We start from the raw sequence: 17,600 nt of genomic DNA on the forward strand, positions 1-17,600 counted from the left end.
TAATTTTGCGTCAACCTTCTAAAATTTGCTTATTTTAACGTAGTCTGACATAAACACCGAGTGCGAGTACTTTTTTCTTCTCATTTTCAATGGTGTTATTACAATGCAAATAGTCATATTTAGAGATAAGCATCCAGTACCCCTCGAACTATGGCTAAAGTTCCTACGACGCACACTAACTTTACAGGAGTCCTATTGCCCTCTTGAACTCGTATTTTTGTCATCCTTTTGTGCTGACGTGACACCTTTATTACATAAAATGGGGGCCTACGTCAAAGGTATCACGTCAGCTAAAAAGGGTTACAAAAATACATTAAAATTGAGTTTAGGAGGGTAATAGGACCCCTGTGAAATTGGAGTGTGTCGTAGCAAATTTGGTCATAGTTCGAGGGGGTATTGGATGCTTTACTCATCGTATTTATGAGTATTTTGTTGATTAGCAATGTTACTTGGACTCTCCAAAATTGTTGTTGCATCCGTGTCAAGTTCCTCAAAATGCACTGCTTTTGCAGTATCCGACATGCACTCGTCGATATTTTTAAAGAGTTAAATTAAGTGATACTATACTCTTTGTGAATGAGTGGAATGTCAAGTGCCATCATTAATGTGTTAAAAGGGAAATAATTTTAATTTTTGAAAAATATTCAAAGGGGTTGTTGCATGTTAGCAAATGTTCATAATTGCCATTAGGCATGCTAATATGTAAAGTATTAATTGATATTGTCACCTTTCTTTTCAAAGAAAGTGACCTATTCCAAACATCCGTTTTCAAATTAATCATCTTTTTTCAAAATGAAATTAATAGGTCTCTTGACATGAATTAGTTGATATTGAAAGAAAAAAAAAAATGTTTAAAAATTGCCTTAATAATTACTTCGAAAAGAGGGGAAAAACTCATTGTCTTTTGATCGTACAAGTACGTTCTGCCTCAGCCAAACTTTCCACCTAACAATGTCTTAGGTACAAATCGGCCCGCAAAGTAGGCCTTGGTCCAAAAGGAGGGATAGTGTCACTTCTGACTTACGAAATAAGTAAAATAACGTTAAAAGTAATGGTATTTCACTAAGGGGTCATTTGGTAGAGTGTGTTAACAAAAATAATACATGCATTATTTTTGTATATTATTAATACACTGTTTGGTACAATTATTTTTATCTATATATAACTAATGCCTTGTATTAATTATACACTGCATTTGGTATTAGACTATGTATTACTAATATCCCTCTTTTCTATGTATTAGTAATATAACATATTTCAATACATACATTACATTATTAAATTACAAAGTTACCCCTCAAAATAACAACTACTTTCTCAGCATTTCTCCACATCTTCTTCCTTCTTAATCAATCATCGTTGTCCCGACATATTGAAGATTGAATAGAAATATGGAATGGCTACTCTGACGGGGTTGCCGTGGTTAAGAGCAAGGTTAATACCGAATGACAGTCACTATTATATTGTTGCAACCGGCAAAGGCACTGGTCCCGGAGAAAGAGAAGTTTCCCAGTTTTTGCTTTAGCAGGGGATGAAGGAGATGTCCGAGATCATTTTGTGCCGTCTCCTACCGGAACAAAAGGCACAAAACTCGCTTGTATATTTTGGTTCACTACAGAGAGCTTCAAAAGCAAAAAACATTGTGCTCAGTGAATTATCAGTAGTAGAGAAGAAGAAGAAAGGGTGACAAGACAAATATGAGTAGCATAGGCTCCACTAGTGCTAACAGCTCTTCCTTTTAAAAAAGAAAAAATTATGTTAGAAAATTATTTGTTTTTATGTAGAATTGAAATAGACAAATATGTGTAAAAAGGGTGTTTTCGTAAATCTATACTTTCTTATAAAAATTAAATAAATATATATTAATTTTAATACATCAAACTAAATATTGTATAAGAAATGATGTCTGCATAACTAATACCAACATTACTAATACTTGTGTTATTAATGTAAGTATTATTAATACACCTTATTCAAAATTATTCTTATACACTTTACCAAACGACCCCTAAGTTGTATGCACATATTAGTTGGGGTTTATATTATGCAACAAAACATTCTTGGATCCCATACAGACACATAGTGGAAGGTGGTCCAAAATTTGTTATAAGTGACAACCATGTCATGGATGATCTCATCCACCAACAAATTTTTAACCTTAAAAGGGCTCGTTTGGTACGCAGAATAAGATGAGATATTTCAAACTTCATATTTCAGAATAAAATTTGAGATAAAATTATATCATTTATCAAGTACGGTATAAATTTGATCAAAGTTTGATCCTGACACATCGCTCCTTATCTCCTGGTTGGGATTATTTTATCTCATTTCTCAAGTAGTAAAAAGTAGTCTAGGAATTATAATTTTAGAATAATTTAGAGCGAAGCATCAAATATGCCCTGAATTATGATCAGATTTGTTACGACACACTCCAACTTCACGGGGGTTCTATTACCTTCCTAAACTCAATTTTAGCGTAGTTTTGTCAACCTTTTGTGCTGACGTGACACATTTAATTGATGTGAGCCTCATTTATATGTAATAAAGGTGCCACGTCTACACAAAAGGGTGACAAAATGCGCTAAAAGTGAGTTCAGGGGTCAATAGGACCTGTGTGAAGTTGAAGAGTATTGTGACAACTTTGACCATAGTTCGAGGGGGTACTGAATGCTTATCTCAATAATTTAGTCCACGTACCACCGGACCAGATGGAAAAAACTTTCCTAATTTCCAACTATTTCAAGGACTTTTGTTTAGTTACCACAGAACTAGAATGACCATCTTAACATATTATCTTGGTTTGGGTGGGGTAGGGGTGCGTAGGGTGGGGGTGGGACTAGGGTAAGGGGTCCAAATATTCAATGTGGGGACCTACTTTATCTTTTGAGTAAATAGGTACTACTCATTTAAATATAGAGAGAACTTGATGCTAGGACTTTCTCAACCATAGAAAACTTCTTAGCAAAGGTATCTCACAATTTTCACATTTTTAAAAAATCTAGAGGACATAAAATTAAAAAATATAGTGTTTTTTTCTTGTTTAACCATCTGATATTCGAAACTTACAGATCGAATTAAGCTGAATTCACATCAGTAAAGGAGAAGCTACATTATTCGTTACGACCTACAAGTTAAGACAAATTCGAGGCTTTTGCTTAGACCACATACTTGTATCAGAAAATTCATTAAATATGCATAAATATTTTATTCTTGAATGCATTGAATAAAACGAGCTATAGCTTTGGTGACCGGTTCAACGATCATAAACTTCAAATCAGAACTTCGTCTCTGCACATCCGATCCACTTATTGAAACGATAAAACGCTCCTTACCAAAAAGTTCTGCTTAGTGAAAAAAAAGGACTTAAATGCAATAGGGTCCACTTCCAAAATGAAGACTTTAAAAAGGAAATGTTTTCTCTATTATACCACTTTGCAAATATGGGCTCAGTCTATATTGGGCTTATGTTCTAACTTTAATTGGGCCACATATTGTCAACCTTAAATCCAATAAACATTGATGAATGTCTCGGGCCGAGGGGGCTGAATAGAGAAATTCTCTGTCCACGTAGCACTAAGAAGTAAGTTTCGACAGCCTATGATGAAATAACACAAAACAAAAAGGGCTACACAAGCATTGATGAATGTCTCAGGCCGGGGGTGGGGGGTTAAATAGAGAAATTCTCTTTCCACATAGCGCTAAGAAACAAGTTTCGACAACCTATGATAAAATAACACAAAACAAAAAGGGCTACACCAACATTGATTATGTCTCGGGCCCAAGGGGGCTGAATAGAGAAATTCTCTTTCCACGTAGCGTTAAGAAGCAAGTTCCGACAACCTATGATGAAAAAACACAAAACAGAGAAGGGCTACACAAACATTGATGAATGTCTCGGGCTAAGAGGGTGCTGAATAGAGAAATTCTCTTTCCACGTAACGCTAAGAAGCAAGTTTCGACAGCCTATGATAAAATAATACAAAACAAAAAGGACTACACAAAAATGTCTCGGGCCAAGGGGGGCTGAATAGAGAAATTCTCTTTCCACGTAGCGCTAAGAAGCAAGTTCCGACAACCTATGATAAAATAACACAAAACAGAGAAGGGCTACGCAAACATTGATGAATGTCTCGGGCCGAGGAAGGCTGAATAGAGAAATTCTCTTTCCACGTAGCGCTAAGAATCAAGTTCCGACAACCTATGATGAAATAACACAAAACAAAAAAGGGCTACACGAACATTGATGGATGTCTCGGCCCGAGGGGGCTGAATAGAGAAATTCTCTTTTCCCGTAGCTCTAAGAAGCAAGTTCCGACAACCTATAATGGCATAACACAAAACAAAAAGAGCTACGCAACGCAAACATTGATGAATATCTTGGGCCGAGGGGGCTGAATAGAGAAATTCTCTTTCCACGTAGAGCTAAGAAGCAAATTCCGACAGCCTATGATGAAATAACACAAAACAGAAAAGGGTTGCACAAACATTGATGAATGTCTCGATCCGCGGGGAGCTGAACAGAGAAATTCTCTTACTATAACGCTAAGAAGCAAATTTCGACAACCTATGATGACATAACACAAAACAAAAAGAGCTACACAACGCAAAGATTGACGAATGTCTCGGACAGAGGGGGGCCGAATAGAAAAATTTTCTTTTCACGTTGCGCTAAGAAGCAAGTTCCGACAACCTATGATGAAATATCACAAAACAAAAAGCGCTGCACAAACATTGATGAATGTATTTGCATGCTGCAATTAACTTTTTAAACAAGAAAATCAATTATAGATTCGTTTGTAACTGTTTTAATAGAAAAGGACAATAAGTCAATATCAATATGACACATTTTGTTGTTACATGTAAAAATGTTTGCACGTTCATAGATTGGATTTTATAATGATGTAAATCACTAAAATAAAGTATTATTATTTTTTAAAACTTGTTCTTAAACAGTGTGTATGACTTGACATAAAGTGAAAGTAGCATAATTGAATTATCTAGGAATTTTAATGAACTTTCTAAGCAACAATAATAATATACTCATGCTGTAAATAATGATATCATAATATTTATAGGATTTAATTTATATACACAAATGTTGTAAATGACATGATTTTACATTAGTTTCATGTAAGTATGTTCTATCTCTCTCTCTATAAAGATACATATATACATACATGTATATATATATACATACATGTATATATATATATACATACATATATATATATATATATAAATGTATATGTATGTATATATATATATGCCACTTGAAATTAATTAAATTTGTCAATGTCAATAAATTTATATTTTCAAAGTCTACAATTCTCATTTAGTAAGTGAAAGCAACAAGGGAAATAGATGAATAGACAAGCCTTAATTTTGTTTTAATTATTTTCCAAGATGATGAGATGATTCATTGAATTAATATTGTTCATTCCTTGACTAATTCATAATTTTTCAAGTGTTTCCACCTCATTAACATTAATTAATCAATTTCACAAGGTACTAATAATAAGACGCGACTAATTAAAAGGCAGTCTGATGTACAAACATCTCACAACAACATAATTATTAGTTAACTTTAAAAATCTTTAACAAATTAATCCACTAGTTTGATTGACAAATTTGATATGTTGAAGACATTTACTAGCATATAATAGTTCTCAACTACTTTTTCTCAAGATGCAATAAATGTTAGTACTTTTTATGGTTGGGTAACAAGATTTTATTTAATAAAAAATATGGGAATTATGTTTATCTTTACATTTTTCTTTTTGGATTGTTCCCATAATTTGAGATTTAGAGCAACGTATTTCTCTAATGTAGGATAATGTGAACCTTCTCGAATTATATTAGATCTCTAAGAAAATTCAACTACACATCAGATCGAAAATCCAACAATATTTGATTGTCAAGAAGTGTTTGATTGCACTTTGAGTTGATCATCATTAATTCTAAATACTACAAATATTGTATATTATGTCTTGATTTCTTTGTGAACTACTCATTGAGTTTATGAAATTTTTGATATCAATAAATCTAACTTCTGGAGTAACTGGTAAAGTTGCTGCCATGTGACGTGAGGTCACTGATTCAAACTTTGAAAACAGCCTCTGGCAGAAATATACGGTAAAGCTGCGTACAATACGCTCTTATGGTGGGACCTATTCCCGAACCCCGCGCATAGCGAGAGTTTTATTACATCGAGCTGCAATTTTATTATAAATCTTACCTCATTTCATTAGTGATTGATTGGTAACCGTAATTAACCAAAAGAAGAATGAATAAATAACTTTATGGTATTGCATAAATAACTTTATGGTAAGCAAATCCCAATAATAATTTAATTATGGGACAAAAGATCTACTTGAAATAGATGTTTTTGTTAACCAATATCTAAAATTTCTCTTTAATAGGTCCTACAAAAGATTTTATTGTACCCACTTTTTACTTATATAACACTCAACCCCTAATTTTCCTCATCCCCTTTAAACAAATTTTCCTTCTTTCCCTTTAAATTTTAATTCAGAATAGCTAGAATTTAGTGTATCGAGTCGTCTTTAATTGAAATTTTCGTATAGCCTAACGAACGATTTTAGGTTGAAGTGGTGTTTAGACTAGTTTACATGTGCATATATCGACTATTCTATCGATATATATATATATATATATATATATATATATATATATATATATGCTATTTGATCAATAGAGACTTTCTATTTTCTACCGGTATAAGTATATCGAGTAATTCTGTTCCCAAATTTTAAATATAATTTTAGGGTTTTGTAGTATACTTGACATAGATGTTTTTGTTAAAGTTTCTCTTTAATAGGTCCTACAAAAGATTTTATTGTACCACTTTTTATCTATATAACACTGAAACCCCTAATCTTCCTAACCCTCTTTAAACAAATTTTCCTTCTTTCCCTTTAACTTTTAAGTTAAAATAGCCAGAGTTTAGTGTATCTAGCTGTCTTTAATTGAAATTTTTGTATAGTTTAACGAATGATTTTAGGTTGAAGTGGTGTTTAGACTAGTTTACATGTGTATATATCGACTGTCTTATCGATATATACCTACTATTTTATCGACATAGACTTATTATTTTCTACCAGCATAAGTATATCGATATGAAAGAGAGTGGTGGTAGAAAACAAGGTGCAACTTCTCCATGTGCAGCTTGTAAGTTGTTAAGAAGAAGATGTACACAAGATTGTGTTTTTTCACCTTATTTTCCAAGTGATGAACCACACAAATTTGCAAGTGTTCATAAAGTTTTTGGAGCTAGCAATGTCAATAAGATGCTTCAGGTAATTAATTAAGCATTTTTTAAATCTATCTGTTTCAATTTATGTGACGATATCTGACTTGAAATGAAGTTTAAAAAAGAGATAATAAGCATTCAGTACCCTCTCGAACTATGGTCAAAGTTAGCTACGACACACTCCAACTTTACAGGGATTCTGTTACCCCTTTAAACTCAATTTTAGTGTATTTTTGTCGCCCTTTTGTGTTGACGTGACATCTTTATTACATAAAAAGAAGTCCACGTCAAAGGTGACACGTCAGCTAAAAAGATGACAAAAATACGTTAAAACTTAATTTAGGGAATATCGGACCCCTATAAAGTTGGAGTGTGTGTAGAAAATTTATTCATAGTTCGGGGGTATTAGATGCTTTACTCGTTAAAAAAATATATGAAGTTTTAAAATTTGGGGTTTTAAAATTAAGGTGGAATCATAATTTTTAGTTAATGAATTTTAGACTATAATTTTTAGAGTTATTGAGTTCTGAATAGATTATTGTTACATATTAAATGATTTTTTTTTTTTAAAGAAAACATAAACATATATAAGGTTTGAGGAAAAGTTATTGATTTCTGCCGACTCTAAAACTAGCACTATGGTTCCTTGATCATTAGGTGTAAAATGACAAAGTTAAATTGTTTTTAAATATAAAAATGTATTATTCTGTTCAAAATTGAGACATAAAGAATAAAATATTTTAATGTATTATATTCAAACTTTAAGGTAATGATGATATTCAGGCTCAAAAGAAGCTCTTCTCGCGAAATACACATATATATGTGTGTACATACATACATATGTATATATATATATATATAGTTCGAGTCGAAAGCAACATGAAGTAATGATAAGGGGGGTGTGGGGACAACCAAGCCATCACTTTTACCATATATGAGTCCGGACGACCGTATATTTGAAATTGCGATCAGATCGATGTACTCATTAAAAAGAATCGGTTCAGTACATTTCTTATGTACCCATAGGTACCATATTGGATTTGAATCAGATTTCAGATCAATCTATTTTGGTTAACATATTTTAATATATTTCCACAGGAATTGCCAGAATATCAAAGAGGAGATGCAGTGAGTTCAATGGTGTATGAGGCAAATGCAAGAATGAAAGATCCAATTTATGGTTGTGTTGGAACTATTTCATCTTTACAACACCAAATTGAATTTCTCCAAAAACAATTAGCAATTGCACAAGCTGAGATTGTCCATATGAAGATGCAACAACCCTCATCCATGTATCGTGGCGGCGGCGGCACGGTCGCGAACTCACCAGGGGCCGTGTCGCCGCCCATACACATGCAATCAGAGGCACATTCAGAATTTGAAGCTTGTGACTTCTTATAATGACCTAAAATTAATATATTATAGTTCACACTCATATAACATATAGTACTACTACATAAAAAGGTTTGAACTTTCTTTTTTTAAATTCACCCTTTCTCCGACCAATTAAAATACAACCGTCACAATCTACTTTGATTCAAAAGCTAGATCCACCTCTGCATGCAATCATTCACTATCATATCACTTTTTACAATAGATATGATCATAGTACGAGCCAATATAGAGGTGTCATTGTAGTCGTATTAATTAATTAGAGTCGATTTCAGAATTTTTAATTCGATCTTTTCGTAAGAATATTAGTACATCTATTACTTATTTTTTCCTTGTAATAGATGAGCTATATACTTTGTATCAAATCCATGTACTTTTAAGATTGTTCTAATTAATTATATATATGGATATATATATATATAAAAGTCAAGTTAAAAATAGTACATGTCTAGACACACAATAATGCCTGTCTATTTTTTTTTTTTTTTTTCAATTTGGTGTTTGGTGTTCACATTGGAGTCCGATTAATCTGAATTTGTGCCGCGTACGGCTCCATTCAGGGAGAATCGCTCCCTACCAAGAATTTTTCAATATCCAGGGCTCAAACACGAGATCTCTGGTTAAGGGAGGAGCAGCCCCATCCGCTGAATCGCATCCTTTAGTGGTGTCTGTCTAGTCTTTTTTAATATTTGCTATATATCGTGGTCTTTATTTATTTTTGATATATATTTGTTTATAGCACATTAAAGAGTGATGATGAACATGACTAAGTTGTAAATGTCTAAATATGTAACAGATATAAACGTAATTTTGGTTAGTACATTTTAAATTTCATAATGAGCAATTCACTTAATATGAGATGGAGCGGACTAAAATATGTGTGTCGATCAATCATAAATTTAATAACTCTGGCTCGAACCTTATAATAATACTAAAAAAAATTCACGTTATAACTTTTATAGTGAATTTAAGAATTCCAAACACTAACAACAATAGCATAGTCAATATAATCCCACAGAATCTCGAACTCTAACACATGATAGATATTCAATCCTCAATTCGATTAAGGGCTTGTTTGGTTGGTGAATAAGTTATCTCGAGATTGCTATTCTGCCTCAATATGGGATAAAAATAACATTACAAAAAAAGAACAACTCGGTGCACTAAAGCTTCCACTATGCGCAGGGTCCGGGAAGGGATCCCGGCACAAAGGTGTATTGTACGCAGTCTTACCTTGCATTTCTGGCAAAGGTTATTTTCAAGGCTTGAGCCCGTGACCTGATCCTGGTTACATGACAACAACTTTACTAGTAGCTCCGAGGCTTCTCTTCAAAACTAACATTACAATCTTATCTAAGTGTTATAATCGGACAAAATAAGCAATACCACAAGCAAAAGAAAAATAAGATGAACACGCAGATTTACGTAGAAATCCTTGCGGGAAAAACCACGGGCAGAGGCAAAGTAATTTCACTATAATGGATGGAGGATATAATGAGGAGAATGACGTATTTTCAAAACGTCCTAAATCGATCCACTAATTGCACTTATATAATACGTGCATACAAATAAATTTTAGGCCTAAAAACATATAAGTCCATACCGCGAGGTTCGCCCCCGAACCCCTAATGAAATCGGTGGTGGGCTCCGAGATCGGGTCGATAGGCCCCATAAAAAATCACAAACATGAGTCATACTGTGAACTTTTCAGGATCGGATCAACAGAATTTGAGTCACAAAACTCTAACGCTAGCAGTATCATTTTTAGCAAAAGAAAAAGAATGAAAGATAAATAGGGGAAAAGTGAAAACTTTGCAAAAAGAGGGGGGAATATTTGTCATATAGGTAAAGTAGGATAAGGGGTGAAATTGACAATATACCCCATTAATGTGCAAAGGCAAAAGGGGTCTATCCACTAAACAAACCAGATAAGCAGCTTGTAAATTGCAGGCAAATTCAAGAATGAGTAGCTCTTCACTCACTGCTTCTTTACATACTAGGTACATTTAGCTATTTGATTTATCAGTTAGTGATAATACAAAGCTTGTTGCTTTTTTACATTTTTGTTATGACTAGAAAGCTTGTTGATTTGTTGAAATTGGGTATTGGATATTTGTAATTTCTTGGTCAATTTTATGAAGTTTTGTGTATTTTAGTTTCTTGGGGTTCCTTATAATACAATAAAGTTTGTAGCTTTTGAGTGTTGAGGGTAAAAAACTTAATTATTAGCGTGTTGATTGTTGAAATTGGGTATTGGATATTTGTAGTTTCTTGGTCAATTTTATGATGTTTTGTGTATTTTAGTTTCTTGGGTTTCCTTATAATACAATAAAGTTTGTAGCTTTTATGTGTTGGGGGTAAAAAACTTAACTATTAGCTTGTTGTTTTTTTACATTTTTGTGTTAGATTCTTGAACTGTTGAAATAGGGTATTTGGATATTTGTAGTTTCTTTGTCAATTTATTCAATTTTATGTTGTTTTGGTGCATTTTAGTTTCTTGGGGTTCCTTATAAATACAATAAAGTTGGTAGCTTTTGTGTGTTGAGGGTAAAAAACTTAATTACTAGCTTCTTGTTTTTTACATTTTTGTGTTAGATTCTTGAACTGTTGAAATAGGGTATTTGGATATTTGTAGTTTCTTTGTCAATTTATTCAATTTTATGTCTTTTAGCTTATGGGATGTCCTTATAAAAAGATAAAGGTTGTAGCTTTAGAAAGCATGTTGATTCTTGAATAGATGGAATTGGGTACAACAACAAACCCAGTGTATTCCCACCAAGTGGGGTCTGGGGAGGGTAGAATGTACGCAGTCCATACCGATACCTCCAGAGAAGTAGAGGTTGTTTCCGATAGACCCCCGTCTCAAGATAGAGAAAAGTAGACCAAAGCGTAATTAAATAAGAAGCAAGATGGATGGCATAACATGAAAAGGAATAAGACACAATAAATATAGAACTCAGAGCAATAAGAAATAATTGATGGAGTTGGGTATTTGCACATTTATAGTTTCTTGGTCAATTTATGCAATTTTTTTGTCTTTGTTTTTTTTTTCGATAACCGTGGTGTCCGGGCGAGCTTGCGCGCACCTCGACTAAATCCACGGGATACCTGCCACCTTCCACCAGCAATAGGTACTAGGTAACTCTGTCCACCAAGGTTAGAACAGATGGAAAGAAATCACTTAGTGTTTGTCTCTGTTAGGAACAATTTTGTGTATTTTTAGCTTTTTGTGTGTAGATAGAAAAAAAAGCTTAATTATTATGCTCCCATCATAGCTTTTTATTGTAACATTGCCTGGTGGGTTTAGTCTCTCGAGTTGTCGCTGTTTCTTTACAGATAAGGGCCATAAGGCAAATTTAGATAGTCCCGAATGTTTATGACAAGTTAGATTGTTGATTTAGTTGTTGAAAGTGGAAACTTTGGTATTATTTTACATTTTCATTCAGTTTCTTGAAATGTTGAAATTAGGCAGGAGCGCATTTCTATCTTCTTGGTCAATTATTGTCTATGTTGTTGCAGTGCGCCTCTTCCACAATTATGACCCTAAAACTACATAATGGTGTATTATCTGCTTGAAAAAAAATTATTTACATCATGCTTACACTAAGTTTAGTTAATTTAACTTCACAAACTGAGGTGGATTACATTTTTTCCGCCCTTTAATTTTGATTATAAATCTTTGCTATGAACTTTAAGGTTTTTACCCCAATATTTACTTATATAAGAAAGTGGTTAATTCAAATATTTGAAATTTGGTGTTTTTCTTATTTATCGTGATGCCTATTGTAACTCTGCTTTTCAATTTTTGGCTGTATAATGATTTATGGGTTTATTAGCTTAAGCTCCTGGAGCTCAGAAATGTTGTGCCTACCACCTATACATTCCCGTTAGCCAATGGATGTGGTGTTGGAGGTTGGCAAGTTTTCTCGTAAAAATAAAAAACTTGATCTTGTTTTATCTATTTACGTTCTCCGTATATTGACGGGTTTGAATGGGATTCATATCTTGAGTGTGGTTGTTATTGGTGTTGGCTTTCTTGCCAAAACATACATCTTATTCTTGTTTTATTTCATGCAGTACTACTTTAAGGTCTCCTTTTGTAGGGAGTTTGAATGGGTTTCGTGTATCGAGTGTTGCTGTTCGTCGTGTTGGTTTTGTGAGGAAGACGATCGAATGTAAAGAATCAAGAATCGGTAAGCAACCAATAGCAGTACCTTCCAATGTGACACTCACAATGGAGGGCCAAGATTTGAAAGTTAAGGGACCTCTTGGAGAGATGGCCATAACTTATCCACGAGAAGTGAAGCTTGAGAAGGAAGATGGAGGTATTCTAAGGGTCAGAAAAGCCGTGGAGACAAGACGGGCAAATCAAATGCATGGTTTATTCAGGTAGTCTGCAGTTTAATCGCGTGGTAGTCTCGATCTTTTCCTTCGGTTTTCTTTCATATGGTAAACATTCTAAGTTATGACATATCTGTTAAACTTTACTGGTTTGCTCTTAACTGCTGATTATCGTACGTGCTATAGCATTGTGTCAATGGTTACTTCATAAATTGATATAACAGAATGCTACTTTTTCTATGAGGAAACTTGTAAATATGGAAGAAGTATGTTGCTCGGACTCACCAAAAATGTTGTCGCACCTATATTGGATTTTCCAAAATTTGCAACGACATGCACCGAGCAACATTTTTGAAGAGACCGAGCAACATAAGAACAAGTCACTTCATTTTGCTTAGTTTAAACATGTTAAAGAATCAATCTTTCTCACCGTAAGAAGATTAAAATTCCAAAAAATTCAAACGTAACAGATCTTAGGGCAGCATTAATGATTCTAAGTCATGAGAAAGGAAAAATTGGGCTGAAGAGGGAATATAGACAGAAGAACCACTAGGACTTGCTAGCAACGGACAGATATCCGTCCTCGTGGTAGTGTTTCTACGTTAAAAGGCATCGGTCATGTCGAAATTCATTGTACTATATAATAAAGGAACTCAATTTTGTCAAGGTACAAATCATATTGTAGCTGAATGATTTTGTTGAATCATTATGGTATAAGATTGAAGGGGAGCCTTAAAGTAACTGGTAAAGTTGCTACCATGCGACCAAGAGTTCACGGGTTCAAGCCTTGGAAACAGCCTCCGGCAGAAATGAAAGGTAAGGCTGCGTACAATACACCCTTGTGGTGGGGCCCTCCGCGGACCCTGCGCATAGCGGGAGCTTTAGTGCACCGGGCTGTCCTTTTTTTTTTTCCATTATGGTAGAAGATTGTCATCCAGTAGACTTTCCTTCTCTTAATTTAGTAAAAGTTAAGACCGTTGAACTGTAGCAACTAGTAACAATAACAGGGCGATTTAAAAAATCTATAATATCAGGAGGCTAGTCGGCCATTTGCAAGTCTCAAAAATTTAAAAGTGCATCTCAGTGTATACTGTATTAGCTAATTGAGCTATCTTAGTAGTATTAGAAAATTAAGTAGACTAGGAATTTGCTTGAGGCATGTCGAGGACATTATCCTTAAGGATATTTTGCCCGAGATTTAACTAGGTCTTTCGGTTATAAATTGGGAACACAAACAACAAATTTCAAGGGAAAAAATTCAACTTTGAAAGAAGGAAGATAAAATAGGAGGAGAATTAGAAAATCTTTATTTTTGAGTTATAGACGCATGCTTCAATGGCTTGTATAGCCAAATTAATTCTTTCATATTAGAGCTCCTTAAACTCTACAACAGTTAGTTAACAACTAGTTTAACTTAGGGAAAATAATAAGTAATTGGATATAACTAAGTGACAATTCCTTTTGAGATACTCATATAATGAGGTTGAGCTATACTCTTAGGGGTCGTTTGGTGGGAGGTATAAGGTATAATATTGTCGGGATAAAATGTAGGATTATTTTATCCCACGTTGGTTAGGGGTATTAGTTAGTCCCTAGATTAGTTATCCCACCATGTATATGGGATAAGGGATAGCTAATCCGGGATTAATTATCCCGAGATAATCTTTCCCAACCAAACGATCCGTTAATGTTGTTCATATCCTTTATAGGTGGTTCTGCGCATGGTCTATTACCGCAAAACCACGAATTGGGAGGGTATTGAGTCATGAATAAGAAACTTAACCTACAACTAGAATTTTTGGTTTATAAACCTTATTTTATAAACCAATTATTCTGTAAGTTAAATCTTATTTCATCTGTATCTAGTTCATAAACCAAAGACACCATATGAATCCATTATATTCAAAATCAAGCAAAACATCAAAATATGTTTTCTTTCTTCATTTTATAGATTTTCTTTATGAGATGCGCGGAAGATTGTTGGAAATTATTGAGTATCTCTAAAAGAAGTGTCCCTTATTTTTATCCGTGTATCATTTATTGTTTTGCCTTAACTTGAAATGGTCAAGCTAGCCGTTAACTAGTCGTCCTAGAGTTTTAGGACCTTTAATATGAAAGAATTTTTCGCTATACTAGCCATGAAGCATGTGGTTTCTGGTACTAGTTTATAGATGAGTTTGTCGAATCCTGAGGGATACACCTATACGGTTAAATATCCTCAAGGATAGCGTCATGGACACGCCTCAAGCTAGAAGAAGTTCAGTGATTGCCAACATTTAGGCTTTCATAAGCTTTTAGCTTATCACTTACGAATCTTCATTTTACATGACTCTGATGGTCGTTATCAGTTTTACATATCTTCTGATTACAAAGGTATGATCTCGAAAACCATAATGTGTTTCTTACACCATCAGCTCTAGTTTCAACTTCTTGATGCATCTCGAACATTTCGGCCATTACCGTTGTGGAATTCAATTCTAATGACAACGTAGACGCATATATTTTGGTGTTTACTCTGAAGATGCTCTTTTTTCTGCTTCAAACTCTCCAGGACTCTCACCGATAACATGGTGGTCGGTGTCTCCAAAGGGTTCGAGAAGAAACTTCAATTGATAGGTGTTGGATATCGTGCAACGCTCGAAGGAAAAGACATAGTTCTCAATCTTGGATTTTCACATCCAGTTAGGATGGAAATTCCTGCTGGACTGCAAGTTAAGGTTGAAGAAAACACCAGAATCACTGTAAGTGGTTACGATAAGTCGGCCATCGGCCAATTTGCAGCTTCAATAAGAAAATGGAGACCTCCAGAGCCATACAAAGGTAAAGGAGTGAAATATGCTGATGAAATAGTTAGAAGAAAAGAAGGTAAAGCAGGCAAGAAGAAGTAAATGGTACATTTTGTTATTTCTATTTTTCTAGAGCTATTTTGAAGTTAGGTTCATTTTGAAGTGACTTGACAATTTGTTAATCTTGTATCCCTTTGACAATTTGAAATTGTATGTAATATTCATGGAGGTGGTTTCTTTTTTTGGTTTTCCACTCGGTGTCCGGTAACCACATTGGAGCCCTGACTAATCTGAATCTTGCACATATCCAGGGCTCAAACCCAAAACCTCTGATTAAGGGTGGAGTAGTCTCACCGCTATACCACAACTCATGTTGGTTCATGGAGGTGGTTTCTCTTGCATTTCTTTCAAACTCGTTTTGAAAAAAAAAATGATTTTTTTGAGCGGAGGATCCATCGAAAACAAGAAACCTCTCTACCCACAAAAATAGTTGTAAGGTTTGCAAGTGGGAGGAGTAGGGCTGTGACCGCGTGCCTGTTGAAGAATGAGCCGGCGACTTATAGGCAGTGGCTTGGTTAAGGGAACCCACCAGAGCCGTAGTGAAAGTGAGTCTTCATAGGGCAATTGTCACTGTATATGGATCTGAACCTGAGTGATCTATCCATGACTAAGATGAAGCTTGGGTGAAACTAAGTGGAAGTCGGTTCCGAACCGATTGACGTTGAAGAATCAACGGATGAGTTGTGGTTAGGGGTGAAATGTCACTCGAACTTAGAGCTAGTTGGTTCTCCTCGAAATGTGTTGAGGCGCAGCAGTTGAGTAAACATTTAGGGTAAAACACTGTTTTAGTGTGGGCCCCCTCTTTGGGCTCCACCTTGTGAGCAGGGCTGGAGATAGGTTGGATCGAGGGATTCATTCGAACCTACTTCGACCAAAAATTACACTGCTTATACATAGTTGAAGTTATCTTTATATATATATATATATTTAGCAGATGTTGAATTCCTTATAACTTTTTCGTGTATTTATTTTTTCATATTTTAAACCCCTTTAATGAAAATCGTTAGTAGCACATGGAGTAAGCAGCACTACAAATTACACATGACTAATTAAATGATATAATGACTTATAATTGGTGGAGTTTGCAAATTAGATTCACAAATAGAGTAAACCAAAAGCAAATATACATTTCAATTAATACTCTTTCTCTGACAACCAAGATTGCTATCGGCCATTACTTTCAACCGCTATCACACCTACCACCTTCATTATTTTAATTATATTCACCGCTATTATCACCACCACTACCAACGCCATGACCATCATCAATTACTATCGATCAATTTCTACTATCAACCAACTCATCTATCACAGCTAGCGTCATCGCTACCTACCACCTCTATATCATCAATCTCTACACATTCTTCGGCCATCACCATTGCCACCATTGTCATCGATGTCGCCACCTCTACCATCAATATCAACCACCGCCATCGCTACAGTCTGTCTCTACTAACAATCATCTCCACCATCGCAACAAACAACGCCTCCAACTACCACCAACACATCATCGATCATCATGCATACATTTTTAAGCCACCACAATCAACACCTCTAGCTATTAACATGATCAACCAACTTCACATCACAACCAGCACCACCACTATCAATCTCCACCATCATGACAATCACTACAATAACGACCATCTCTAGCATCACAATTATCATCGTTAATATTACTAGTCACTAACATCAATCATTACCACCATCACCTGTCACCACCATTATAAACCATCTCCACTATCACTAAC

The 17,600-nt window shown here is 34.6% G+C and overlaps 2 protein-coding genes across 2 annotated transcripts; both read left to right on the forward strand.

Annotated features, from left to right (window-relative positions):
* The first annotated feature begins 6,871 nt into the window (after window positions 1-6,871).
* LOC107851838 (LOB domain-containing protein 4) lies at window positions 6,872-9,082 on the forward strand. The gene is made up of 2 exons (XM_016696933.2): window positions 6,872-7,316; window positions 8,369-9,082. The coding sequence occupies exons 1-2, from the start codon at window positions 7,137-7,139 to the stop codon at window positions 8,669-8,671; spliced, it is 483 nt and encodes a 160-aa protein (XP_016552419.1). The 5' UTR covers window positions 6,872-7,136; the 3' UTR covers window positions 8,672-9,082.
* Window positions 9,083-10,463: 1,381 nt separating this feature from the next.
* LOC107851116 (50S ribosomal protein L6, chloroplastic) lies at window positions 10,464-16,042 on the forward strand. The gene is made up of 3 exons (XM_016696030.2): window positions 10,464-10,662; window positions 12,740-13,051; window positions 15,555-16,042. The coding sequence occupies exons 1-3, from the start codon at window positions 10,625-10,627 to the stop codon at window positions 15,889-15,891; spliced, it is 687 nt and encodes a 228-aa protein (XP_016551516.2). The 5' UTR covers window positions 10,464-10,624; the 3' UTR covers window positions 15,892-16,042.
* Window positions 16,043-17,600: the final 1,558 nt, after the last annotated feature.

Source organism: Capsicum annuum, chromosome 12, assembly GCF_002878395.1.
Source record: "Capsicum annuum cultivar UCD-10X-F1 chromosome 12, UCD10Xv1.1, whole genome shotgun sequence".
NCBI classification, from domain to species: Eukaryota; Viridiplantae; Streptophyta; class Magnoliopsida; order Solanales; family Solanaceae; genus Capsicum; species Capsicum annuum.

Excerpts from the sequence above, each read along its gene's own strand:
- LOC107851838 (XM_016696933.2), top strand. The coding sequence starts at position 7,137 with ATGAAAGAGAGTGGTGGTAGAAAACAAGGTGCAACTTCTCCATGTGCA. Across the intron at positions 7,317-8,368 it reads ATGTCAATAAGATGCTTCAG|GAATTGCCAGAATATCAAAG; the intron begins GTAATTAATTAA and ends ATATTTCCACAG.
- LOC107851116 (XM_016696030.2), top strand. The coding sequence starts at position 10,625 with ATGAGTAGCTCTTCACTCACTGCTTCTTTACATACTAG. Across the intron at positions 10,663-12,739 it reads ACTGCTTCTTTACATACTAG|TACTACTTTAAGGTCTCCTT; the intron begins GTACATTTAGCT and ends TATTTCATGCAG. Across the intron at positions 13,052-15,554 it reads CAAATGCATGGTTTATTCAG|GACTCTCACCGATAACATGG; the intron begins GTAGTCTGCAGT and ends CAAACTCTCCAG.